Source organism: Channa argus, chromosome 3 (genome assembly GCF_033026475.1).
Source record: "Channa argus isolate prfri chromosome 3, Channa argus male v1.0, whole genome shotgun sequence".
NCBI lineage: Eukaryota > Metazoa > Chordata > Actinopteri > Anabantiformes > Channidae > Channa > Channa argus.
The window spans coordinates 8643982-8671180 of record NC_090199.1 but is presented as its reverse complement, the minus strand read 5'-3'; the positions used below and the strand labels follow the sequence as shown (position 1 = coordinate 8671180).

The window sequence follows — 27199 nt, the reverse complement described above, 5'->3', positions numbered from 1 at the left end:
GGTTGCAGCAGGAAGGACATCCGGCATTAAAAATTCATGCCAAATCAACTTGTGGAACATGTTCTGCTGTAAACCTGGTTAATTAAAGGTGCCTTTCTTTTTATGGCTTTAGTTTCGGGTGTAAATAGCCATTAATGCTTTAAAAGGTCCTTCTGACTTACCTATACTTACTACTACTATACTACTTTATTTCTCTGCTTATAGCTGCCATCCTCCAGATGACATCACCCAGAGGAGTTTTTCATCATTAGGAGTTCAGATAATGTCACCTGGGGAAGCTCTGGAAAAGCACATTTACTATGATTTCAACCTCCATAGTATGAGCAACAAGATAACATAATCTAAACTGAAGGTTCCTAGAAGTGATGTCATCTAGAGGCATTTTTTTAGCTAGAAGTACAGAGATATTGTGATATAGGGAAGTCAATGGGAAGTTTATTGGCATTCATTTACACGTACTACTCAAACCAAAGCCAAAAGAAGCTAGTTCAAATTCGGTGATGGTGTCCTTTAGGTGCATATAAATGCAGTCACTGAAAATTTCTGTATTTTCTTTAAACAAACATGGATGAGAAATCCTTCAAATGCAGCAATGGTGCTAATGAGCCTTGTGGAGAAATTGTTTTACAAACTAATTCCTTACCTTTTCTTGTTTATCAACATCTCTGACAGAATCTCCACTTTGATAAAGGAAACAAAAATGTAACTGGCAAACTGCTTTTATTTTTATTTTTTAGATATTAACCAGTCCCTTCAGGAACTCGGGATGTTTTGATTTGCAACAATTAATTTAACCAATACCCTGTGAATTCTGCACAGCCGCGTAATTTGAAATATCATAAAAACATTGCAACATGCCAAAATCTGGCATTTTAGGCCGCAACAATCACAAAAACATCTGCTTAATCATGAAGGAAGTGGTGAATAAATCACTCTGAAAACATTTAATTATTGATTACACTACTGGTTATTTTATTATTAATCAATTAGTTAATTCTATAAAAAGTTTAAAATTACTGTTTGCTCAGTTTCCTAATTTACTAACTGATTAAACAAGAAAATGACTGGCAGATTTTAATCAAGGTGATTAGTTGCAGCCTTATACTCTACACAGATTAACCAACAGATGAGTGTTTTTTTCTAAACTATTGACTTTACTGCACAGCTTCTAGGAAGGAAACAGGTTGACAAGCAGTCACAACTCTAAAGTTAAACCATGTGGAAAACATCTATATATGGGCACATACACGCTGCAATAAACTACCCTGGTATATTCCAACTTTAACAAAGTTTAAAATTGGTTTGATTGGCCACTTTATAGGAACACTGAACATCACAAATTACAAAAATCTTTACTATGTTTTGGTCATTTATAGTTCATAGTTACAGTTACTAAATGTTGCAGCTGAGCCAAATTTATCTGAATTATTATCAGATGTAGTTTAGCCAAAAGCGCAGTAGGCAGCTTTTCGCATAATGCACAGCAGAGTTTACACACTATGAAATTTGATTAAATTAAAACTTAAGTGGACATTGAGTCACAACATTTACTCGAATGTAGCCTAGCATCTGTGTAGATGTTTTGACCTGCAAATCACCAGATCAATTTAGGCTGGTTCATTTGATAGATTAACAATTTTACATCTTGAGTGTGACTGTCAATCAAAGACTCACAACCACACAAACAGACCTGTTTTGTTCTGCTGTCTATGAATTTCACAGTTATCAGTTAACAGTTGGAAACTCATCACGAAACCCGACCTGGCAGCAGCTCTACCTGTGCAAGGCTCCGATTGGTGTGTGCTTTCCTAGCTGCGCGTGCCCAGTGTTTAACCAGCTTAAGGTAAATTCACCACAAACTGAAACTCACGCATAGCCCCAGAGGCTGTGTGCACACAGAGTGTTAATTTTCTCTAACCCCTGATGCATTTCCTGTATCACCACCAGAGATGTTGACAAGCCTCTATCATGCAGAACTGTGTTTTGTTTTTTGGATTTTTGCTGCTAGTAATAATGACACCAATTTCACACAACACTTCTCAATCACTGAGGTCTTAAGCAAGAGGGAAATGAGGGAGCTTTGGTCTCACATGACTGGCCATGGGACTAAAGCCAAACGAGTTTACTGTAGGTGGATAACTGCGATGGATCGGCGAAAAAGAGGAAGTGATACCATGGCCACGAAACAAACATTTGCTGCAGTACGATGATATGCAACGTTATTGAGGGGTGTCACTACGTTGCTGTGAAGGGGCTGTTTAAAAAACCAGTTTATTCAGAGGTCTGCGTCTAGACACCCACCAGCCACCCACCCACCCACAGACACACATCACCAGACACACATCACCAGACGCCCACACACATACACCATTTTACTGTTTCAATCAGTTGTCAGGCTCAGTGTTAGGGGAGAAAAAAGCTTGACAAATCTAACTTCCTGGTCTGTCTTCCTCGTGTCCTTCCTCGGCCAAAACCAGACATCTCAGCTTTCACCACTCCGCCGCCTCTTCTACTCTTACATCTCACTCTGGCTCTTCTGCCGAGCCTCTTCAGAGTATTCTCACTCTCATTTATCACTGTTGGCAAAAGCACCTGCTTTGAGTTTGACACCTGCCTGCCAACACCAACACACTGTCAACGAAGGAGCCAACAGGTCACTCTTAACAGTGTGCAGACCCGTGGCCCTGAATACAACAAGAACACACAGCAACACTCCTTCAGACAGTGAACATCCGTCCACACACCCACAGCCATATGCAGAAGAGGGATTTGTGAATGAGGCACCGCTCTTACCTTGGCACTGGAATCCCTGTTTTCCAAAGCCCCTGTGGACAAAAGACAGGGATGTGAAATTTGGGAAAAATCACAACAGTTGCATTTACATGACACGTGTAATGGTTAGCGCTGCAACTAATGAGTAGGTTCACTGTGATTAATCATTTATTCTATGAAATTGTCAAAAGATTTTGCTGAGCTGAATGGGACTGAAATCTTGTTTTGTTTGATTAACAAGGTCAGAAGAACTCAAATATCAATTTTTTGTGTCAACTCTTCTCTTCAAAGGCTCAGATATGCAATTATGTGACTTTTTTTTTCTGCTCAAAAATAGACGGAAACGATAAAAATAGCTGCAGATTGGATCCTGCAGCTCTAATTCTGACACTAAATCACACATGGACTCGAGCTGAAGGTCACAAATGTTTGATTAAAAGTAAAACAAATATAGAACTAGTATTCACTTATTAATAAAGAAAATCAGCAAGTCTCTCAGAAACTGATATGTACATTTTTAGCCTTTTTAACTATTTGTGCATAAAATGACCGAAATGATGCTTATTAAAAACAGCTGTAGATTGTTTATCTGTTGATTGATTAGTCGAGTGCTCATTCCAGGTTTTATACAGATTTCTAAAAATCACACAGCGGGGGCAGCGGGGCCCCGTGCCTCTCTGGCTGCATTCCTCCACCAGTAGTCCACTTCTAGAGATGGGTGTCGGGTCGATGCAGCAGCGACTGCGGCTGCAGATAACGCGTCCCCCCTTCAGGCCCGCGGGGCTGTCGCATTGTGGAGGACTGGGGGGATGGCGCATCGACTTGTTTTTGACAACGACAATGAATGAAACACTGCGGTGCCTGAGCACGGTCCGTGTGGAAGGAAGGAGGCCGATCGTAGCCGCGGCAGCAAGTGAATCACCTGTGTCCGCCCCCCTCCCCCGCCCCACTCACTTACCAGATGAAGTCCGTGCAGTGGCTGCAGAAGGTGGGCTGCTTGAAGAAGCGCGCGATGAACTTGTGGTTCTTCACCTCGTGCACATTCTTCTGGCGGAGGGCTCCCTGACGGGCGAAGCCGCGCGCGCTCTCCGGTACCTCTCCGTCGCTGTTGGGGTCAGCCATCTTAACGAGGAAGCGGCGGCGGTCCGAGAAGAACAAGGGGCGAGGAGAGCCGAGAGAGAGACGACGGAGGCACAGGGGGGAACGAGTCGCGGTGCAGGTGCGTCCTCCTCCTCCTCCTCTCCGCCCCGCTGACCGCTTCGGTGTCGCTCGTGCTGCCGGTGATTTCTCGGTCTGAGTCCAGCTCGCGCTGAAACTGCTGCTTCTTCCGGCGGGTCCCCGTGCCGCGCGCCTGCTTCCCTGTTCTCACCACTGTGTTGCCACTTACACCTCTCTCTTTCTCTCCCTCTCTCTCTCTCTCTTTCGCTGTCTCGCTGTCTCGCTCTCTCTCTCTCTCTCTCTCTCTCTCTCTCTCTTCCTCTCTGTCGCTTCCAGTCTTTGATTGTCAAAACTACCACCTATGTTGGTGCGCGCGCAGTTAATGTGTGTCACACACAATCACTACTAACACAAGTTACAGCTGCTCACACTGGTGCGGAGCAACAGCTTCCTCATTACTGCTGTGTTTGTGACGTCCCTCTGCAGACATCAGCTGTGCACCCAGCGGGGATGCTACTGTGCTGAACTTTGACCTAAGATGTGCTGACCTTTGTGGGAGCAGCCAATCACTGTTGACCAGTGCTTGCAGATACTTTCGCATCTTAATTTAACAACTTGCGGACATAACAACAAATGACCCTTCATATCAACACCAGATAGAGACAGGCAGCATATTTAACCGATGGAAATTCAGCATGCCCGAGCAGCTGTAAGATCCAGCTCCCTTAAATACTGTCTTCTGCACAACTTTGCAAGTATCTGTATCTGTCTTCAAGGGCATGAAGTATGTGCTGGACAAGTAAGTGGATGCTCACTTTGTGCAGAGCACAGTAGGTTGACTAAAGTTACTTTCCTGGTCCTGTTAAAGTTAACCCAACCCCACCCTCAGATGCGAATGGGGAAAAAAATATATAATCATATGCATCTTCTAAACTCTTCTAAATGAAGGAGAAAAAAGTAGGATAAATGCGCGCGCACACACAGACTCCAGGGCCCTCAAACCTTTAACTGTTAGCCTGGAATTTAGTTCCTCCTAAACTTTTTGTAAATAAATTGTATGTTTGGTAGCATAGCACTGTGTTCATTAGCACGTTTGAATTGAAACAGCGTAACCATTTGGGGACTCAAGTTTCCTGCAGCAGGAGACTCAAAATCAATCACACACAGTGCCAAATATTTGTGAAATCCTATGGCATGTCATACTTTAGATAAACACAGGACATCCTTTCCTATTAGTATGTGATGCACAGCAACCAACCTTTTCAGATTGGTTAGAAGGGCTAGCCTCTCCCAGATCCTTTAGAGGGGAACATCTCTGCATCAGTTTCTATTCGGCTTGGACCTGCACTGCACAGCTGGGGAGGGGAAAGGGCTGTTGGGAGTGTATTGCCCAGACTTCCACACTTTGACATATAGCTGGGACTGGGGATCAAACCACTGACCATATGGTCCGGGGACAGCTGCCTTTACCGACTGAGCTACAGCCACCCCCTAGAACTATACATCATATTAATTATTCAAATTTTTTGCATTTTGTTTCATATTTGGGTGTATATTTTAGTGTTTATTTGCTATTCTAATTACATTTTGGGGATGTTTTCCTTGATATTTTGAAAGGTTATATTTTACTAATAATTTTCAATATTTTTATGATAGAGGATTGTTTTTACTTGTATCTTTCTGTATATTTTAAACATTTTGAACAAATATATAGATTTCTTCATATATTTTACTTTTTCTGGCATTATTGACACATCTAATAATTAAATTAGTTTCTGCTTGTGTCACTTAAGGGCTTCTCTAACATAATTAATTTGCATCATATATGTCAATAGTATTGTGCTTGAAACTTTCCATAAAAACCATTACAGTCATTAAAGGGTTTGCGAAAAGAGTTTTCCATTGTATGTTTTGAATGTAGGTGGCTGGGTGTTTCTCCTGAATGTAGATGGTCCCTTTAATCTCTCTGGAACTGACATGTGTAGGAGGTTATGTGTGAATGACGGAAACCACCACTTCTCTCCAATATCTGAAGCTGTTATGTTGCAGGTTTCATGTGAGAAAGGGGTTTAAAAGGGTGTTCTTTGTCACCTGCCCACAACTCAGTCATTCTACTTATGATACGCTCACACATTATTGATGCATTTAGTGAAAATAAACTGCATGAAGTTTGTGGAAATGAAAAGACTCCGGTTGAGTTCCTCTAAATGCAGGAGAATCTTCCAACGCACCAGGGTTTAATCATTTGACTCTGGATAAAGAATGGCTAGAAAGTCAAAATGGTCCCCAGGGAAGTTCAACCTTGTTTAACTTCACAAATGGTCAATGTTTTTTTTGGGAACCTGGTGTTTTAAGGGCTCACTGGTACAAAAGCTAAATAAATGCAAAGCAAAAATTCAAGGGTTGCATTTACAGGGAGTTTGCAGGAAGTGTTGGTGTGAAACTGTGTGCAGACATGTCCAAGTTGTAAACTCCTCCTTTTTCTCCGAAAGCACACATCCTGCTTGCTGGTGCAGTTTCCTGGTTGAATTGGAAAAAGCAGGAGATCAAGAAAAAGGTTTGGGACGTACTTGGACCTAGGCCAATTTTCATAACTGTGCGCAAAATTCTATGGAAAGTGGGTGTGCTTACTTTCCATAGAGTTTGGGAAATTAAATAAGTAAAGGGAGCATTTTATTGCTTCAGAGTATCTGAACAGTGGTTCTTTACGGCTTGTAATCATCCTTTAAAGACAAGTCTTCCTTGATGGTGCAAGGTTTCTGCTGCAAATCATGCATTAAAGCTAAATCCCTCTGTTTAATTAAACCAGTGGTGTTTTTCTGTTGTGTGTGTTGAGCAGCTGGGAAGCCATGGAGGACATGTTTCTAAAGCAAAGGCTGCTGGCAACTTGTGTCCCTTTTTAATTCTGTTTAGCCTGTTTGCCCTCAGCCTAACATTACTATGACTGCCCCTCAAAGGCAGCATGTCTATTCAAAGCTGCATAATACTATCTGACTTTATGCCATCTCTTATTTCTTTTAAGTTAATTTGGGGCTACTATGCATGTATTTGATAGTTGAAAGAGACCACACAATAAACCACAAACTTCAATGGAATAAATCATAAATTACTGTATCAATTGATTGTTTTAAATACAACAATATTAATAATAAAGAGATACAAATCCTTTCAGCTTTAATGCACACCACAAGGGGGGACAAGCCAGTGCCTTCCTGTGCCTGTCCCTCATCTGGATAAATGCAGAGGGTTGTGTCTGGAAGGATATCCGACGTAAAACACATGGCAAATTAAACGAGCGATCATGACTTCCACACTGAATCTGCCAGATTGGTCAGGGCCCAGCTAAGGGCAGAGGTGAGCATTTGTGAGCAGCAATATGGTTTCATGCCTAGAAAGAGTACAACAGATGCAGTATTTGCTTTGAGGATGCTGATGGAGAAGTCTGAAGACAGAAAAGGTCACAAAAATTGACTCTATTCTTAAAACAAAATGCATTTATCTAAGAAAAGACATTACCAACAGACATGGCCCACATTTGCACCTGATTGCTGACCCCTGGTTGTGAAACTTTTTTTTACCTTTTATTTTGACTGAAGACGCTGTGCACTTAGATATATACTTTAATCTTGCGCCTTTTCGTGGCTGAATGTTGAAATTACAGTTTGTCTAACCAACTACAAGTCCCGCCTACTTGCCCGCAGCCTATTGGCCAAAGCTTTACAAACAAGGAAATGATTGGTCAGGATGTACTGCTAATCAGAACACCCGGAACACCGTGTTCTCATCACATACAACGAAATGCTAAATTGCATAATAAACCGGTTACTGTCTCCTGCTTGAAGTAATTGGACAATAAAACTTTCATAAAAAAAATAAAACGATTGTGCAGTGAACGAGTCGGACATAAACATTTCTATATTTAACATTTTTTTTCAAACGGGCCCATTTCTCCTGGTAAACATCACCAGTTTTAGCAATCTGCTAAGTTAACAGAGACCAAGGTAAGAACTGGGTTTAGCTGCTGAATGTCCAGTTTCCAGCGATGATGCAGTGTGACAACTTAAAAAGGCGAAATTGATTAATTTCTTTGGACGGTTTTAACAAACGTTTTATTGTGTAGATATGCCTGGTAGCCTATCTTTTAATTGCAGTCCATATCAGGTGGCCTACTTTGTACCCTAGTGGGCTACAAGCATGACAGTTCCATAAAGTATTATATGACTATAATACTATAGGATTTATTATACTGAATTAGAAACATGGTAGTACAAGGTATTTGTAGTTTATGATTGAATGGGTTTACAAGAAATATTTTCTTATTTTCACAAGGTTTAGTTGCAGTGGTATAACCCCCAACATTTGCATTTCAAAAAAGATCAACGGCTTTCGTCTTGTCCCTTCAGGGGTCGCCACAGCGGAACGTGTTCCGCACGTTGATTTGGCTTGAGCTTTTAGGCCGCATCTCTCCCATTTTAAATTGGCTCGGGACCGGCACCAAGGAGGCTCTTGATGGCTGGGCGAGATCACACTTGGTGGGTAGAGACTGGAACTCGCGGTCTTATGCATCCCATTATGCATTACCATGCTCAACCCGTTGATCCTACTAACTAAAACCTCAGTAGAAGACATTAAGCGCATGTTTGATGATTTTCAAATGACATTGTCCAGAAAAAGAGTTCTTGAAGTTGTTGGATCTTTATTAAATAAACCTAACATGGTCAAACATTTCAGATTTTTGCAGAAACCTTATTTATGAGGCACATAGATATTTATTTTATGCAATCAGCGGCATTCAATAGTGTTTATAAAATACCTTGATTGATTGTGATTTATCCTCTGTTAATAACATTTCTTAGACAAAATATGTCTTGTAATGAATTCATAAACGAAGGTAGTAAGGTAAATTCATGCTACAGCCGTACAAGAAGGAAAAAGTGTAATCAAAATAATGATTACAACATAATAGGCTATGTCATCGACATTAGTATCCTATGTAGTTTGTGTATTTTTACTTATACGCATATATATTTGCAAATATGTGCAGAAGAAACGATAAAATCGGTAAACTGAAAAAATAATGTTTAACTGTTTTTTCTCTATTTTTTAGGGGTCATCAAATATATTATTGAGATGGTCCAGTTTAAATATTAGGTCTCCAACACATTTCCTTTCTATTTTGTCCACTTGAGGGCAGCAGGAGCAAGTCATCATCATCACCCATGGCTAAAACAGATGCAGTCTTATTCAGCAATCCTTCCTCCTTCATAACGATGATGATTTTCAAACAATTTTAGTGAGGTGTCGATTCATTGGCGTGATCGGCCCCTCCCCTGAAAGAACCCCCACACTGAAGAGTGGCAGGAAGTTGTCGTTTAAAAATAAAAAACAGGAACATTGGACAAAAGAAAAAAAACTCATTGTAAAAGAAACCGTGTCAGTGAAAAAAAAAAAGAGAGGCTTGTCATTGAAAACATAAAATCATTACAAAAAGAACAACAGATAAGACCGTAAGTGCATGCTAAAGTGTTTTTTTTTAATTAAAAGCTTTTCTTTTAAACCTGTGTTTTTTTTTTGTCTGTTTTTTTTTTTACTGCTTGTTCAGAGTTTTTTTCTGTGCAATTGTATTAATGACAGTTTCATTTTTCAGTTGAAGCTAGTATTTTATTTTCAAAGCTAAATATCTTAAGTCTGTGTTTTGGCTCCATATTAACTGCTTTTCTTGGCTAAACTTAACCACATAAGGGACTCTGTGGGTGCCATCCCTCTGTGCTTTTGCAGCGGTACTGCTTCATGCAGTAGTGAGACAATAAAAAAAGTTTTGTGTGTGTGTGTGTGTGTGTGTGTGCATGCTTGTTAGACCAAAACAAAGCACTGTATTTGCAACATGCACAGACAGGATCATACAAACCTGAGCAGTTTGACCTGTGTCTGAGCCCACATGTATATAGAGTACAGACATCTCCCACTGTTCAGTGAACTTTTACTAACAGGTAGAAATCTGTCTGAATGCAGCAAAATGAAGCTTGTTCAAAGCACCGGGCAATTGTGTAGCCAGAGTGTGCTACAATCAATATTCAAAAAGTGTAGAGGTCCAGACCTGGATATAATAGGGTAACATAATACGTAAGCCTTTCACCACCACTGAGAAATATACACACAGCAAACAGCAATATTAGATTGTCTTCCAAAAACTTTTGTCCATACCTAAATGCATGAAGGGAGCAACATGCTCTGAAGGAATGACTCTGTCCCAAGGCTGCATTTGATAGTAATTAGTTACAAATGCCATTTTGAATTTCCTTGTTCTGCAACACAAGGTTTGTGTTTATTGCCAGTCTTTCCATATGTCACACTGTTCATCACAGTTTAGAAGAGGTCACAGATTCTTTTTAAAAACTCTATATCTGTAAAACGTTGTGCAGTATGAGACAATGCTGTTGGCAAGATTACCAGAATTCGAACCATATTTGAACAAGGATCTTTGTGGTTGCATGTTAAGAGCATGAAAAACAATGTGTAGTTCCTCTTTAAGATGTTCCTTTGAACAAGGCGCTGTCAGCTGATGTTCAGCAGCCACTTTCACATTTGTCAAAGATTCATAATGAAACTGTGACTGATCTTAACAGAATCTGGAAAAACGAGAGCTTAGCCGTTGCTTGTAAATGTTTCAGCGACTGTACTTGTATCTCTGTTAGGCTTGAAGGGAAAAAAGGATTTACTCTTTACTGTCTGCTAATAGCATTTGCAGAAAAATTGGTTTTACAGAGCCAGCAGCCTCATCAACACTCTGCTGTTGCTTTGTCTCCTTCCTAACCTGGTGTTCATATGTGAATTATTTCTCTCATCACATGAATACTTGGCATTTCCCCTGTAGGTACCATTACTCAGATATGTCATATAATTGTAAGGAGTGCATTTTGAAAGAGTTAGCCAGGCTAAAAATAATCCACCACATAACCTGCAAAACCACTCCTCGTCAGTTTTGCACACGAGATGTGGTAATTTATCACCTTAGGCTAACTGTTTCCCCATTTCCAATATATAAACTGTCTCTTCGCGGTTTAGACATGAGAGATGCCAAATGTCAAACTGCTACTTTAAACTTAAAGTTACAAGCATAAAATGGTCAGCGAAGCATAGAATGTTAACAGCTAGCTAGAAGCCTCTGCTTGTCATTTTTACATTTCTGTTTTTCTTAAATTTAACAATTAAGATAAAAAAAGTTTATTTTAATGAACTTTAGACGTGCTGGTGGAGTTTATTTGGTTTAATTTTGTTATTAGAGGCAAGCTACCTGTTTCCCTATAATAGGTGTTAATTCTTATGATGCTAGTATGTTGCAGTTTACATGTAATAAATGATGCATTGGTTCACGAATTGTTATGTTTGAATGAAAGCTTACTGTCACTGCTCTGTTTTTTCAGTAGCAACTCTCAAACATACAAGAATTTTAAACACCAGCGATGTCTTATTTGTCCTCAAATTCTTGGACAGTAATGTAAATATTGACATGTATATTTACATATTTATACAGTATATACAAAATAATCTATCATTTTTCATCACAAAAGTTTTTCCGAGTCACAAAAACAAAATAACTGTGGCAGAGAAGTTCATGGGAGACGTTTTGTTAATAATCTAACAGCATTAAGCTTTCATCACACAAAAATGCTGAAGATTGAAGAACCTGTGGAACATGGGAGCTCTGTGCTGACACAGGGCCCGGATGTTTAGCAGAAGTTTTTGCTGATGAAAATTTCACTCTAATTTAGGTGCTGAATGTGACTTGCATAACCATAAACCAGTTTGTCATCTCAGCATTGCTTCGTAAGCCAGTAAGCAAATTGCCTGTTTCAACACGCAACAGTATTCATCTCCTTTTGGCTCAATTTCTTGACACGTAGTTTTCATACTTGTGTTTGTGTTTAATGCGTCTTTGCAGTATTTTTCACCATCTTCCTAAAACCATACACAACGTTGTCATATTTGTCATGATGAGACTCACTTTGCCAACTTGCTGACATTTCAGGACCTCTGTAACAAGAATTTGTGTTCCTATAATTTCATGTGATGGTTTCACGTTCATTTTGACGGGAAGCAGCATTCTGCAAGGCTCACAAGACGTATGGTATGGGGTGGGTGCAGGGTTTATTAGGGACATATTTGGTTTTGTGGTCTACTGTTTTTTCTTTCAGTTTCCATATGCGGTTTGTATTTTATTTACTATATAGTATTTATGTCTGTTCATGCACATTGAGTTTATTTGCAGTGAAATGCAGTTTATAACATGCTATGCTTTGTCTGGTATATTAAGAAAATCTACAGTAACTGTGTATCATGGAAAAATTTCTAAAAATATTAAGAAGTACGACTGCAGTGCTTCCTCTTATGCGTGTCTCTGTGGTTTGTGTGTTTCAGAGGCAGCTGCTCGGCATTGAGGCCCCAGCTTCTGTGGAACTGACTGGTTGGAGGAAATGCAGTCAGGTTCAAAAACATTGGAACAATGATAAGTCTGTTAACATTTGGCCTTTGTACGTAACCACATTGAATTTAATGCGAAACACTGAACATGTGAGGAAAGTCAACACTTTTAGCTATAATCTGGAAAAAGTGGAGACCCCAAAGTTGGGGAGTAGGGCTGGGGGAGGTATTAAAAAGGCTGTAATTCCCAAATGGTTAATGTCACACTTTTGTCAAACCCCTTGAATTAAAGCTGAAGGTCATGACTTTGCTCACATCCTGAGTAACTCATTTCAAATCCAGTGTGATGGTGTACAGAGGCCAAATGCTGCATTTAGTGCTTCCACATCAGGCAGACAGCCTCCCTGCTCTCTAGTGTGTGTTTTGGCCCCATATTGGAACTCTATGGCTTGAAATGTCAACTATCTGTCAGTGATAGTTGCCTAACTAAAGGTTTTAAGACTTTAAAGTTTGAATAACTTATGAATTCAAAAGCAACCATGTTTCAGTTTGTAGATCTGTTTTGTTATGCAGTATGCTTGTGTTGCAACACGCTCACAGCGTTCAAAGTTAATATTTTTATTTTTCATTCCAGCAAGGAGAAACAGCAAAATAATAAAGAGTTCAACAATGGTCATTTTTCATTATGTCTTAAAGACAAGCATCTTACATAAAAGATAAAATAGATCGGTAATTTTCTGAAATTAATCATATTTTCAACGATCTTCATACGGGCACTAAAACCATTGATGCATTTCCCCGACTCATGGGGGTGCTCTTCAGTCGGCAGCCTGAATCAGCTTGTTCATCTGTGCCATAAAATCGAACTGTTGTTCAAAGTAAGATTGAAAACACATCAGCAGACACACAGCTTCACTGCCTGAAACAATTCTTGATTCTAAAATGCCTTGAGGAATTGTCAAAAAAAAGCACACGTGCAGTTGACTCTTGCTTACTTCAGTCAGCTGTAAAAAGTTATGATTCAGATCATTGTTGGCAACGTTTATTATGTTAAATGAGTTAATCCCAAGTTTTGAATGAAGAAACACCTGTAAGTACAAGCCCAGACCACATCTCCCAGAGTGATCAGCACCTCTCTGTGTTTCAACCTTTATTGCAGAACCACCTTAGTTTGAGCTTAGTTTACCTGATAATTTAAGTGCCGCCTGTGTGTGTGTGTCTGTGTGTTACCTGTACTCTATAGATCTGTTTATTGCTTTCAACAAAAAACATTTATTATTTAGGTCAAAATGATTTGCATTCAAAATGTAATGCATCAAAATCCTAGATACTGAGCCATAAATGGATTTTGCATGTAGCCAAGATGCAGTTACACACACTGAGACACAAAACACACACATATGCACACACACACGCTGCCTGCAGATCACGTGATTTAAGGGAATCGGCAAGAGCGAAGTGAAAGCGAAAATAAAGCCGAGGCAAACACCTGAACTGTGCGCGCGTAGCGTGTGTGTGCGTGCGCGTGCGTGCGTGTGTGTGTGTGTGTGTGTGTGTGGTTGTGTGTGTGTGTCGCGCGCGCATGTGTGTGTAATTGTATGTGTGAGAACTGCTTAACAGTCGGTAAATGAACCCCTCATTGACAATTACCTACCAACATCATATCAACATGCTGTCTGGCAGAGCGGCCCCACCTCCTCCTGCTCCAGCAGCTGAACATAAACCGAAACTAAAATGTTTCTTCTCCATACGAGCTGCGACCTTCTGCAGGACAAAATTACTTAGGATTCAACAGGGCTCTGACATTTCGCGACTGCAAAGTAAGTGTGCGTCGTTCCGTGGGTTCGTTAATGCATAAATAATGAGTTACTATAGAAATGTTTAGTGTTACTGATGTGAGTACTGAAATTCTCAATTCTTCATTCATCTATCAATCCATCAAAAGGGGTATTTAATCTCGGTTGGTCGCTCCTCTTATAAAGCTAATAATAAGTTAATATTAAAAGGCTAAAGACAAACCCATTCACACATTTTTAATATCCCATTAGGTGTGATTTTGACACCCATACATTCCTAGATTGGATTAAACAAAGCCAATTTGTGTATCATCTTTTTTTCCTTTTCAAAATTGCACAGTATGCTGGTGTGTGATACAATATGAAAATATGCATTAGAGATGCTTGCGCATTGCAATATTTTTGCGGCTCTCGCAGCACAGTTCATCAGTGTTTGGAAATTATACAGTTACTCTGTGAGTTTCGGATCTACTTTTGCAGCATTTTCATCCACTATGGGTCAATGCTGCAGGAGTCACTCCCCTAAAACCGTCCTGCTTCAGCACCCAAAAAATTCTTCTTCTTTTTTTTTTTTACTGTTTATCTAATGTGCTGTAGATGTGAAAACCCTTAAACTGAAAGCTAAACCCCATAGTCATTGTTTCAATTTAAATAAAGTGCAATGTATCCGACATCAGAGAGCTGGCAAACTGTGGTCACTGACTGTAAACTGATTAAAAGTTAAACGTGTGCTAAGCTTACACTTCATGTTAAAGTTTAGCGTTTTTTTCTTTGCAAATAAGATTATCAGATTGGCATTTCCATCAAATCCTTATTTAGGATTAAACAGAGTGCAAACTAAACAAAAAGCACTTTGCCTCCCCATACACTGGTGTTTTTTTTTTTTATGTTTATAATATAAAAACTTTACTTATACAACACTAAATAGACGTTTTCAAATGTTGTCATACAAGACAGAACCATTACATAACATAAAACTTGAAGTACAACATAAAAAGTAAAACACCAAAGTGTTACTTAATCATTTTCTTATATATTACAGCAATTCACAAAACAAATTTTTTGCATTTTGCATAATTATTATTTTAAACTTGCTTTCATGTGTGTCTTGCTCGACTAAGAAAGTGAAAGTGTTTCTTTGTCACAGTCTTTACATCCGCCCTACCCAGTAATTGATGAAGCACAAATGCGGTTTATTGTTACCCACATAACCTTAATTCTGCAATGGGCACACGCAGACACACACATACACTCTAGGTCAGATGTGTTTCAACAGCTAGTAGACAAGTTACTGCGGCTATAATCAGTTGTACTATGAAAACAATCAGTGACAATGTGCTAAGGGGTTGGGTGTAGCAGCTTCCTTCAGCTTTACAGAGCTTTAGTGTGAACTTTAGTTTATTGTAGAGATACGATAATAAAATGAAAGTGAAACAGCAACATTTATTTTGTACAATGGCAAAAATGTGGTGTTTTATGGTCTCAAATGTGGGGATCATATACAGTATGTACCTAAGTGTGAATTGGATATTTTGGAGTTTTTGACAAAAAACAAAAAGCGATTTGGTGATGATTTAGCAGCTAAAATAATAGATATTTAGTTGCTAGAGACCAAAAACCTCGGTGAATAACTGGCTTACTTTACAAGTAGTTAGTTCAGCTTGTAGAGAGAAATGTGCATGTCCAAAAACTATCAACTGTTGGTGTGTGGAAACATAAAAGCACAAAATCCACTTCCTACAAAGATTGTCCTGTTGTTTGATGTTGCTACTGAGCAGTCGTGCCTCATTTTAGTTTTTACATTTGTCACATTAGTCCACATGAAAATGCAGGAGGAAATGTAATTTTCTTGTCTCTTTAATTGCATTGTAATTTTCTAGACAATTATGAGCCCAGCGATGTACATTTTCTATCCAGATCCAGCATCTGCTCCTCTGTCCCTTTTATGCCAAGTCAAACACAGAGCCTTAGCTATTCAGCAAAATGTACCACGAGTAGAGCTTATTTGTGCAGTTTTGCTGTTAACCCATCCATTTACTTTATAACAGATTTGAGCAGATCACAGGAGGTAACAGCAAATTATTCACTCTGAGCTGAGCACATTTTCTTCTTGGGGCAGTTGACATTTTTTAAGTCTTGTGTGTGTGACTCACTCAGTTTAAGCTACAAAAACTTTTCATGGTGATCTCTTCACAGTAAAAGCTCTGGCTGGTTTTGAGATGCATGCACCTCCCACTGATGAGGCCACTCAGAAATGTATCTACATGAGTTGCCTGTTATAGCAGGTTTACGATCATGTCAAATGAAGTGTATTTGAATATACGATTGCGATCAGTGTGTGTTCACTTTTCTGTGTTTCAGCTCATCGATTTTACATCTGTATATTGAGACTACACTCAGCAAACCTCCAGCAATTTGTGGTAATGTCTACACATCTAAATTGAAATCTCTCACTTCCGTTGAATCAACATGGAGTCTCAAAAAGGGTTGAGAAGCAGATGACCAACCAGGAAGCTGAAAAGAATGGAGGATCTGTCGGAAATAAGTGGAGGAACTGGTGCAACTGGTGGTCAAGTGGAGAATTGTCCCGTGTAGGATGGTCAGAGATAATTTTCAGAGAACAGTAGTTCAGAGCCAAAAACAGAACCACGCAGCTGACACAGCGGGACAAAGTCCGGACACTGGAGAACCTGCAGAGAGAGCAAACCCAGACAGTCAAGAGCCGACAGAGAGAGAGCTAGATTTACTGCAGTGGAACAAATTAAACTTTGGGGAAGGACCTGGGACCTGCCGCCAGGTTTGTATCTAAAGTAAACCCGCAGGGACTCACAGCTAGTGGCTTTTATTGCTCTGAGATAATGATTTTAAATAGTAGACAGATAGAGGGAACAAGATAGAAAGCTGAAATCATATTTGTGTCGTTGAAGTTGCATTCAGAATAAAACAAACATTTAAGTAAGTGTACGTAGATAATAGCAACGGAAGTTGTTTGTTCTAAAATAATAACTCATTATTAATTTCTTAAAAATTGTTTAAGAGTAACCTTAAGACTGTAAATATAGCTGTTATCTATTGCTGGTGTGCATGTGCAGTAATGTTCCAAATAATATATAATTATACTAACTTTAATGCTATAGCTTACTCCTCTGAAAACAAAATGAGATGTACTTTTTTTTTTTTTAGAAAGATCAAAAGTCATGTGTGTAAATGATAAGGAACTATGTAGATGACCATTAGTGGGGCCTGCCTACATTGAATTTCCAGAGAAAACTAACTTAGACTCCCAGACACAAAATCGCTGTGATTATTACTGCATCACTGTTTGGAAACTTGTAAAATATCTGATTTTCTCTTTGGGATTTAAACATCAGAATGGAAAGTTTTCTTTTTTATTGGACAAATCTGGCAGAAGCCCCTGAGTGCAGGGCCTGTGATCATCAAATTGAAGATAGAAACTGTGCACAGCTGCATAAATGCTAATATAATTGAATTTTTTCTTCAAACATTACAAGTTGGTTCATATACATTGAAAACCATAACGATAAATTGGGGTAGATGATAAATTATTTTAAAGCAGCACGTTGGAAAAGTGACAGTGGAGTTTTATAGTCACAAATTAAACAATTTAATATGGGAATTTCTCATGCTGGTAGACAGGATGTAAATGGTAAATGGTAAATGGTCTGCACTTATATAGCGCTTCTATCTACCTATTGGCACTTAAAGCACTTTACACTGCTTCTAATTCAGCCATTAGCACTCACAATTACACACACACTCACACACCGTAGGGAAATGGAGGATGATACCCCCAAAACATCGAAGTGACAAACAATGAGATGAATACATCCACACAAGATCAAATGTATCCTATTTGATACATTGTCTGAAACATACATCTGATTTATATTTCCGATTTTCACACCATGTTGACTGATTATTTCTGATACCTTGTGTGCTGTAGCCATTGACTGGAGCTGAAGCTGACAGCTTGCCCACACACCTTCGTCCATTCAGCAGCGAGGCAGAGTACAATCTAGTCAAAACCACTTACCAGCAGCTCCAACACAGTGGCTACTACTGGGGGCCAATGACTATGGAGGAAGCGCATGAAATACTTGCACGTGTACCACAGGGCACCTTCCTCATCAGGTAACAACTTTCACTTGAACACTTTATGGTTGTTTTATTTGTTTACCTGATTTGGTATGGAACTTTTTATTCTCTCGCACAGGTGTCTCTTACACCAGGGGAGACCCACTTCATTTAGATTTATTCTCATAAATAAATGTAGAATGAAAAAAAATAACTCAAAAGCTTTAAAAGTATAAATTGCAGAAACATTTTGTGACCAGCTGTGGCTGATTATACATCAGAATTAGATACAGTTGGCTTATTGTTTAATTTATTTTACTGTACATCATGTGATCACGAACACTAGACAAAAGCTGTTATTATTTCTTCCTTCTTCCTTCATTCTTTCTGCAAAAGATCCTTTTTTATTGCACTTTGAATGCTAAGCAACTAAATTCTTCCTTCTGTGCAGCAAAGTGTGACAGTGTTTATCTGAACTTAATAAAAAAGCTTAGCTGTCTGAAGGTAACCTGTGGATAATTTCCAAAGTTGCAGATATTAAAGTATAAATTCCTTTTTTGTCTTAAAACACAAAAAGAGATTTTATACTAAAAGGCTGTAGCTTTGGATCCAGTTTGAATTATTTCTCAAAAAATGAGGGCTGTGTGTTTTGTTACTTCTAGTTACTGACCAGTATCAACAGCAGGCATGAGTACAGTATATCAAAGTACCAAAACAGAACTGGTGAAAATCACTAATGATCTCGGCTTCAACCAATGGACTCATCTTTACACTTGTTCTGTTAGCCACCTTTTTATTACAGAGTCTGGAACATGTCACTGGGAATAAAGTAACTGCACTTCTTCTTTTCCTTTCGGCTGCTCCCTTTCAGGTGTCGCCACAGCGAATCATGTGCCTCCATCTAACCCTGTCCTCTGCATCCTCTTCACTTACACCAACTAACTTCATGTCCTCTCTCACTACATCCATAAATCTCCTCTTTGGTCTTCCTCTAGACCTCCTGCCTGGCAGCTCCAACCTCAGCATCCTTCTACCCATATATTCACAGTTTCTCCTCTGAACATGTCCAAACCACCTCAATCTGGCCTCTCTGACTTTATCTCCAAAACATCTAACATGAGTTGTCCCTCTGATGTACTCATTCCTGATCCTGTCCATCCTCGTCACTCCCAAAGAGAACCTCAACATCTTAAGCTCTGCTACCTCCAGCTCTGCCTCCTGTCTTTTCTTCAGTGCCACTGTCTCTAAGCCGAACAACATTGCTGGTCTCACCACCGTCTTGAACACCTTTCATTTCATTCTCGCTGATACTCTTTTATCACACAACACACCTGACACTTTTCTCCACCCGTTCCAACCTGCCTGCACTCGCCTCTTCACCTCTTTTCCACACTCACCGTTGCTCTGAACCGTTGACCCTAAAAACTTAAAGTCCTGCACCTTCTTCACTTCTGCTCCCTGTAACCTCACCATTCCACCTGGGTCCCTCTCATTGACACACATGTATTCTGTCTTGCTGCGGCTAAGCTTCATTCCTCTGTTTTCCAGAGCAGACCTCCACCTCTCTAGATTTTCCTCCACCTGCTCCCTGCTCTCACTACAAATAACAATGTCATCTGCAAACATCATAGTCCAGGGAGATTCTTGTCTAACCTCATCTGTCAGTCTGTCCATCACGAGAGCAAACAAGAAGGGGCTCAAAGCCTATCCTTGATGCAGACCCACCTCCACCTTGAACTCCTCTGTCACACCTACAGCACACCTCACCACTGTCTTACAGCTCTCATACATGTCCTGCACCACTCTAACATACTTCTCTGCCACTCCAGACGTCCTCATACAATACCACAGCTCCTCTCTCGGCACCCTGTCATACGCTTTTTCTAAATCTACGAAGACACAATACAACTCCCTATGACCCTCTCTGTACTTCTCCATCAGCGTCCTCAAAGCAAATACTGCATCTGTTGTACTCTTTCTAGGCATGAAACCATATTGCTGCTCACAAATACTCACCTCTGCCCTTAGCCGAGCTTCCACTACTCTTTCCCACAACTTCATTGTTTGACTCATCAGCTTTATTCCTCTGTAGTTGCCACAGCTCTGCACATCTCCCTTGTTCTTAAAAATTGGTACCAGTACACTTTTCCTCCAGTCCTCTGGCATCCTCTCACTCTCCAAGATCTTGTTAAACAAACTAGTCAAAAACTCTACTGCCACCTCTCCTAGACACTTCCATACCTCCACAGGTATGTCATCAGGACCAACTGCCTTTCCACTCTTCATCCTCTTCAATGTCCTCCTCACTTCACTCTTACTAATCTTTGCTACTTCCTGCTCCACAACAGTCACCTCTTCTACTCTTCGTTCCCTTTCATTTTCCTCGTTCATCAACTCTTCAAAGTACTCATTCCATCTTCCCATCACACTCCTGGCACCTGTCAATACATTTCCATCCTTATCTTTAATCACCCTAACCTGCTGCACATCCTTTCCATCTCTATCTCTTTGTCTGGCCAACCTGTACAAATCCACCTCTCCCTCTTTAGTGTCCAACCTAGCATACAAGTCCTCATATGCTCTTTGTTTGGCCTTTGCCACCTCTATCTTCACCTTACGCTGTATCTCCCTGTACTCCTGTCTACTCTCTTCAGTCCTCTCAGTGTCCCACTTCTTCTTAGCTAACCTCTTTCTCTGTATACACTCCTGAACTTCCTCGTTCCACCACCAAGTCTCCTTGTCCGCTTTCCTCTTTCCAGATGACACACCGAGTACCCTCCTACCTGTCTCCCTGATCAAATTAGCTGTAGTAGTCCAGTCATCTGGAAGCACCTCCAAACCACCCAGAGTCTGTTTCAGCTCCTCCCTGAAAACTAAACGGCATTCTTCCTTTTTCAACTTCCACCACTTCGTCCTCTGCTCTGCCTTAGTCCTCCTTATCTTCCTCACCACCAGCATCATTTTACACACCACCATCCTGTGTTGTCTGGCTACACTCTCCCCTACCAATGCTTTACAGTCACTGATCTCTTTCAGATTACAACGTCTACACAAGATGTAGTCTACCTGAGTGCTTCTCCCTCCGCTCTTGTACGTCACCCTATGTTCCTGCCTCTTCTGAAAGAAAGTGTTTACTACAGCCATTTCCATCCTCTTTGCAAAGTCAACCACCATCTGTCCTTCTGCATTCCTGTCCTGAACACCAAACCTGCCCATAACAGTCTCATCACCTCTGTTCCCTTCACCTACATGCCCATTGAAATCTGCACCAATGACAACTCTCTCACCTCTGGGGATGCTCTGCATCACTTCATCTAACTCACTCCAGAATTTCTCCTTCTCTTCTAACTCACATCCTACCTGTGGGGCATAACCACTCACAACATTGAACATCACCCCTTCAACTTCCAGCTTCAGACTCTACAGAATCAACCTGTCTGATACTCTTTTCACCTCTAGAACATTCCTCACAAAATCCTCTTTCAATATAACTCCTACTCCATTTCTCTTCCTATCTGACCCATGGTAAAACAACTTGAACCCTGCTCCTAAGCTTCTAGCCTTGCTACCTTTCCACCTGGTCTCCTGGACACACAGTATGTCCACCTTCCTTCTCTGCATCATGTCGATCAACTCCCTAGCCTTCCCTGTCATAGTACCAACATTCAAAGTCCCTACTGTCAGTCCTACATTCTTAGCTTTCCTCTTTTCTCTCTGCCTACGAACACACCTTCCTCCTCTTCTTCTTCGTCTTCGACCAACAGTAGTCCAATTTCCACCGGTACCCTGTAGGTCAACAGCACCGGTGGCGGTCGTTGTTAACCCGGGCCCCGACCGATCCGGTATGGAAGTCTTTGTCACGATTCGCATGTTTGATTTGGCATGTGTTTTACGTCGGATGCCCTTCCTGCCACAACCCTCTGCATTTATCCAGACTTGGGACTGGCACAAGAAGACACTGGCTTGTGCCCCCTTGCGGTTGCATTAATAAAGTAACTGCACTGGGCTGGTTTAAATCCTATCTATGAAATAGAATAAAATTTGTTCATGTTAATGATGAATCTTACATGCTCAAAAAAGTTAGAGTTCCACAGTGCTCCACGCTAGGACCAATACTTTATACCAGTCTCCCCTAGGCAACATTTTTTCATTCAACAAATTTCCGTTGCTATGCAGATAAGACCCTGCTATATTTCTCTCTTAAACCAAATGAAACAAATCAATGCAGGTTTCTTCAGCCTTGTAGCTGGGTGTTTCCAATGTGCAGTTCATGGACATATCAACCTGCCAAAATTTTTGTTGTTGCTCCTGTTGAACTTCTTTTCCTTTCTCTCTCCATTTTCCACTCACCCCAATTGGTCAAGGCAGATAGCTGCCTGCCCTGAGTCTGTTTCTGCTTCCGTTTCTTCCATTAAAGGGAGTTTTCCATCACCTAGGTCTTGCTCAAGGGGGATTTTGTTGTTTTTTTTTTCTTTACATATGTGCATAGTCTTGACTTTATAATGTAAATGACTTGAGATTACCTTGTTGTTATTCGGCGCTATATAAATAAAGTTAAAGGCTTATAAAATGTCTACCTACTGTATTGTAGGTTGTACTATTTCTGGTTAGTAAAAGTCTGACGCGTTGAAATATGGAGAAGCATCTGTATTAAGCATACAAGCAACAATTGTGCACAGAGTGACTGTATGCTGCTGTGTTGTTGCAGAGACAGTGGCCAGCCAGATGTTTTCTTCACTCTGAGTTACCAAAGTGATGACGGCCCAACTAGTGTTCGTGTTCAGCTGAACAACCTGCTCTTTAATCTTCACGGGAGCCAAAGAACTTTCACTTCACTTTTTGCCCTACTCACGTATTACACCAGCTCATCCTGTAAGCTGACAGAACCTTACCGCAAGCAGCGACCGGAGCGGCTGGCGCAGATGTGTAGGAGAGCTCTTATACGTTCTTGTGGAGCAGAAACTATAAGCACCTTACCTTCACTTAGCACTCAAATCAAAGACTATGTTCATGCCTATCCTCACTCCATATAGACGCACACGTGGACACATTACCTGCTGTAGCAAGATGATGTTTGTGTTTTGTAGATAAGTGAAAGAATGTACTGTATTTGTGGTACTTAGAGTTCGGACTTAGTTCAGAGGTTATTTGCACACATTATCAACATGGTATGATTTACAGAGTACACGACACAAATTGATACAAATCTAGACTTAGGATCTATATGCAATAACAAAAAAAAAACTGTAATGTTACTGTTTGCAATTTCCTCGTTTTCTGCATAATTCGGACATGTAATTTTATCTGATTTTCTACAAAGTCACAAATATCAACTAACTCAATATTTCTAATCTGATAATACACAAACAATTATGGTCTTTACTAGACACACCCATTACAAATACAAAGCAATGGTGGAAAAAGTAATGGCAACAAGGGCAAAAAGCAGAATGACTTAGAGACAAAAACAGACTTAGAGGATTCAGTAAAGCTGGTTATCATCTCTGTTCTTAGTTCAACCATATGTAAATCATTGAACAGACATGGTATACTTGGCAGGACACCATTGAGAGAGACATTGCTCTCCAAAAACAACAGCACACCGGAAGTTTGGCAAAGACAACACTGAAACTCTAAAAGACTGCTGGAAAAAGTCTTGTGGACAAAGGAGATGAAGAACACAGAATTTTTGCAGGAAACCAGGAAATTGCAAACAGTGGCATTATTTTGTCTTTTGACACCATTTCAGTAAACCTTATGTAACTTCTGCACCGCTGTCTCCAGGATACATATCAGTTTTTAATGTTCATTAAAATGTAAAAATTGCTCCTCCTCTTTAAAGCTGCATGGACATTTGATGTGTGGGTGACAGAAAAATTTCAAAACAAGCTGACATGGCAGCTTACAATGTTATCGCTGAAATATTAGCAATGTTTGGTACTGAGGCCAAGGAACTTCAATGTATTTTTGCATAATGAGTATATAAATATGTATATATACATATATATATACTGAATATATTTATAATATTTACTTATCTCATAATCTGGGGGTAATCTCATATAATCTCTTATTTCTTTGGATAATTGGACAATTACAACAGCAGTCTTGTCTTTTGGACATAAATTATAAATGAATAACAATATTAAAGCACACAGTGTTCATATCTTTTTATTTAGAAGCATTCACATATTGTGCAGTATTCAGTTAACAGGATCAGCAGGATCACTAAAATCCATGAAAAGTTGAACAGTTGAAGCTGAAGCTGTTGTCTGTTATTGAAATACGATCCTGTTATATCCAACAAGAATATCACATTCAAATTACATTTGAAATAACTGACCTTTTATTACAATTGAACAACTTTTTGTTTGGAGAAAAAGTTCAGCAGTCATTGCAAACATTGCCACTCTTTCTTCACCGTGTTTGTTTTTCCAGTGTTTTACTTTAATAAACCACTGTAAGTAACTGCCATGCTCCTACCTGGCTGCAGGAAAGGTTGATGAGAACAGGTAGCAGAGTAAAACTGGGAGGGAATCATCGACTAAAAGATTATAAAAACGTCACAAAGCAGCAAAGTTTGTGCATTATTCTCTGTGTGACCCTTATCAGATTATACGTAGTTATTTGATTTACTTTTATTGTAATAGTAACTTAATGTAACAGTATTGATTAATGCTTTTTTGGAAAAGTCAAGACTCTGATTTATCTTTCAGCAACACTTGAAAAATCCTGTCTTATTGTTTTTGATCCTGTGGAAAAACAAACCGAGTTGTGATGCTTTGCAAAACATTGGTCGTGTTAAAATTTGAATGTCGTTGATGTCTTTAATGCTAAAAGAACATGGTCAACGTTGCACTTGTTAAATATGAACATGTTTATGCTGTGTTAAAATCATGCTGTTTTAAATGTTATTATCAGCTGCCAAAAACCAGTTCACGTTAGAGATCTCAGGAATTTCTGACCTTCTGCGATATGTCCTGCTTGACTGCCATAAGAATGAGTTCTACCCAGAAATCAGTTATTGTATTGTCAGTTCTGGCTCCTTTGTCTCACAGTCTATGGTATTTTATTTTTTATTTTATTTTATTTTTTTGTGGGTTTTTGGTTAAAATCATAAAATAATGTCATGGTTAACAAAAGCTCAAGAGATTTTTTTTGTATTCTGTGGCATAGAATTCATCAGTAAATACTCCATTCATACTTTTTGAGCATTTGCTTAAATGAGGCTGTTGCTAACAAATGGCTAAATGGGAATATAGGCGTCAGAATAGTTAAATGTTCTTATGCCGAACTCAGAGACTCCTCCAATAATGTGACTGTGGTGTTGTTTGTTTGTAGCCTAACAATAGCATTTTAACTTTGGTGATTATGCTTCAAAAATCAAAAATGTGGTGTTCATCTGTGAAGATTAGCATCTGTGAAGATATAACTATTATGATAGTTTCATAAACTTTGGTTCATCACAGAGTTTACTTTCTGCAATATTGCAAATACCAATGGGAAAACAATCACATTGGCCTTTTGTTGAAGGAACAAGAAATATGCTGACTTCTGGGTTTGGCTAGAAAACTTCATTGTTATCCTCAACCACTTTAACAGGTTCTAAAGTGACTGAAAAACTAACATAACTATGAGGTCAAGGTACATGAAAATATTTGTTATGACAATTAAAATGTTTGTATTGTATTTATAGGATGGTAAAAATGTGTTTTTACACATTTCACTTTTAAATGAATAATCAGAGCTAAGTAATCCATAGGAAACTGGCTAGTTACCTAACCTCACCTTGAGAACTGTTCTCATCCTTCTAATTATGTGGACATGCAAGTACTGCCCAATAAACTACACACAGTAAACTAAATGTTTACCCAAAGAACTAATACCTTCTGTTGCCGTCTCAGCATCAGTGACAATGTTTTAAAGGTTTTTGCAAATCTTTGCATTGTAGGACAAACTATGTGAACAGTTTGTATGACCTTCGCATAATCCCAGAAAATGCACGACTTACATGTTATCATCATTTTTTTTTTTAGTATGAACAAATGGTATACTTAAAGCAATGTAAGAATGTATTAAATTATGACGTATGTCACCAGAAACGTTGTCTATTTTTTAATCAGCTATACTCAGTTACCATTTTGTGGTTAGCACTGCTGCCTCAGTTTGAAGAGCTTACAGTAGGTTAATTAGTGACTTTAAATTGACTGCACCTGTAGGTGCGGACGCGAGTGTGTATGACCTCCATGTTTGCCCTGACAAATACTGACCTTTGACATGATAAGAGATTGATTGCTGTTCCTGTCAAATAAATGTATTATTTTTACCATCTAAGTTAGTGGGGTGAACTGGGGCCCACAGCTCATTCGTAGGTTAATCAGGCCCTGGATGGAGCTGACTTTTCACAGTGAAACTGCAATTGGAACCTTCAGATTTGTGTCAGAGCACAAGCAAACACAGAGACACTTTTTTTTAGTACTTTTTTGTCATATGTTCCACTTCCTGTCCTAAATCTGAATGACAGTGGCCCCTTTAGTCTAAATTAGCTCTGCACCAGACACACACACAAACACACACGCGCACACACTTTCCATGGGCTCAAATTATTTCTGTCTCATTAACCTTAAACATGTTAATGTAAAATTGTCACCACCGTGACACATATAAAAGCAAGGCCAGTGCAGTTTTAAGCCTCATTGTTTTACATAAGAATGGTCTTAAAGAAAAAAGTTGAAAACACTTGTACTTTAAAAGAGTGAAATTACATAAAATAAACTAACATAACAACATTACTTTACACTTCCAGCACTCATTATGAATTTATGAAACCGAAATAGTTTTAATAATACTGTAAGTTGATTAGATTTGATTAATATTTTATAATTATTTATGTTTCCATCTACACTCAGTGTCCCATGGGTCCGCGCGATCCCGGACTCTGGCTCCCACTGTTCCGC

The 27199-nt window shown here is 39.5% G+C and overlaps 2 protein-coding genes and 1 long non-coding RNA gene across 4 annotated transcripts in view; 2 read left to right on the top strand and 1 right to left on the bottom strand.

Annotated features, from left to right (window-relative positions):
* The window catches only part of LOC137123263 (protein kinase C beta type-like), a 36445-nt gene extending 32086 nt beyond the window's left edge, over positions 1 to 4359 (bottom strand). The window contains exons 1-2 of one of the 2 annotated variants that reach the window (XM_067496730.1): positions 3731 to 4359; positions 2794 to 2825 (exon numbers count right to left, since the gene is read on the bottom strand). In XM_067496730.1, the coding sequence (XP_067352831.1) occupies positions 2794 to 2825; positions 3731 to 3894 (196 nt within the window). In that variant the 5' untranslated portion in view covers positions 3895 to 4359. The remainder of the gene's footprint in view (positions 1 to 2793; positions 2826 to 3730) is intronic. The other variant, XM_067496729.1, reaches the window with a different exon arrangement.
* Positions 4360 to 7677: 3318 nt separating this feature from the next.
* Positions 7678 to 12340, top strand: LOC137123266 (uncharacterized). The gene is made up of 3 exons (XR_010913825.1): positions 7678 to 7931; positions 8334 to 8462; positions 9038 to 12340. It is a non-coding gene; the product is annotated as an uncharacterized lncRNA (long non-coding RNA).
* A 127-nt stretch (positions 12341 to 12467) lies between these two features.
* Positions 12468 to 26344, top strand: LOC137123265 (suppressor of cytokine signaling 1-like). Its single transcript, XM_067496732.1, has 4 exons — positions 12468 to 14171; positions 16509 to 16944; positions 18112 to 18299; positions 22951 to 26344. Exons 2-4 carry the CDS (start codon positions 16744 to 16746, stop codon positions 23273 to 23275), a joined length of 714 nt encoding a protein of 237 aa, XP_067352833.1. The 5' UTR covers positions 12468 to 14171; positions 16509 to 16743; the 3' UTR covers positions 23276 to 26344.
* Positions 26345 to 27199: the final 855 nt, after the last annotated feature.

Coding starts and splice junctions, on each gene's coding strand:
- LOC137123265 (XM_067496732.1), top strand. CDS start 16,744: ATGGTCAGAGATAATTTTCAGAGAACAGTAGTTCAGAGCCAAAAACAG. Junction 16,945..18,111: donor GACCTGGGACCTGCCGCCAG/GTTTGTATCTAA, acceptor TGTGTGCTGTAG/CCATTGACTGGAGCTGAAGC. Junction 18,300..22,950: donor CAGGGCACCTTCCTCATCAG/GTAACAACTTTC, acceptor GTGTTGTTGCAG/AGACAGTGGCCAGCCAGATG.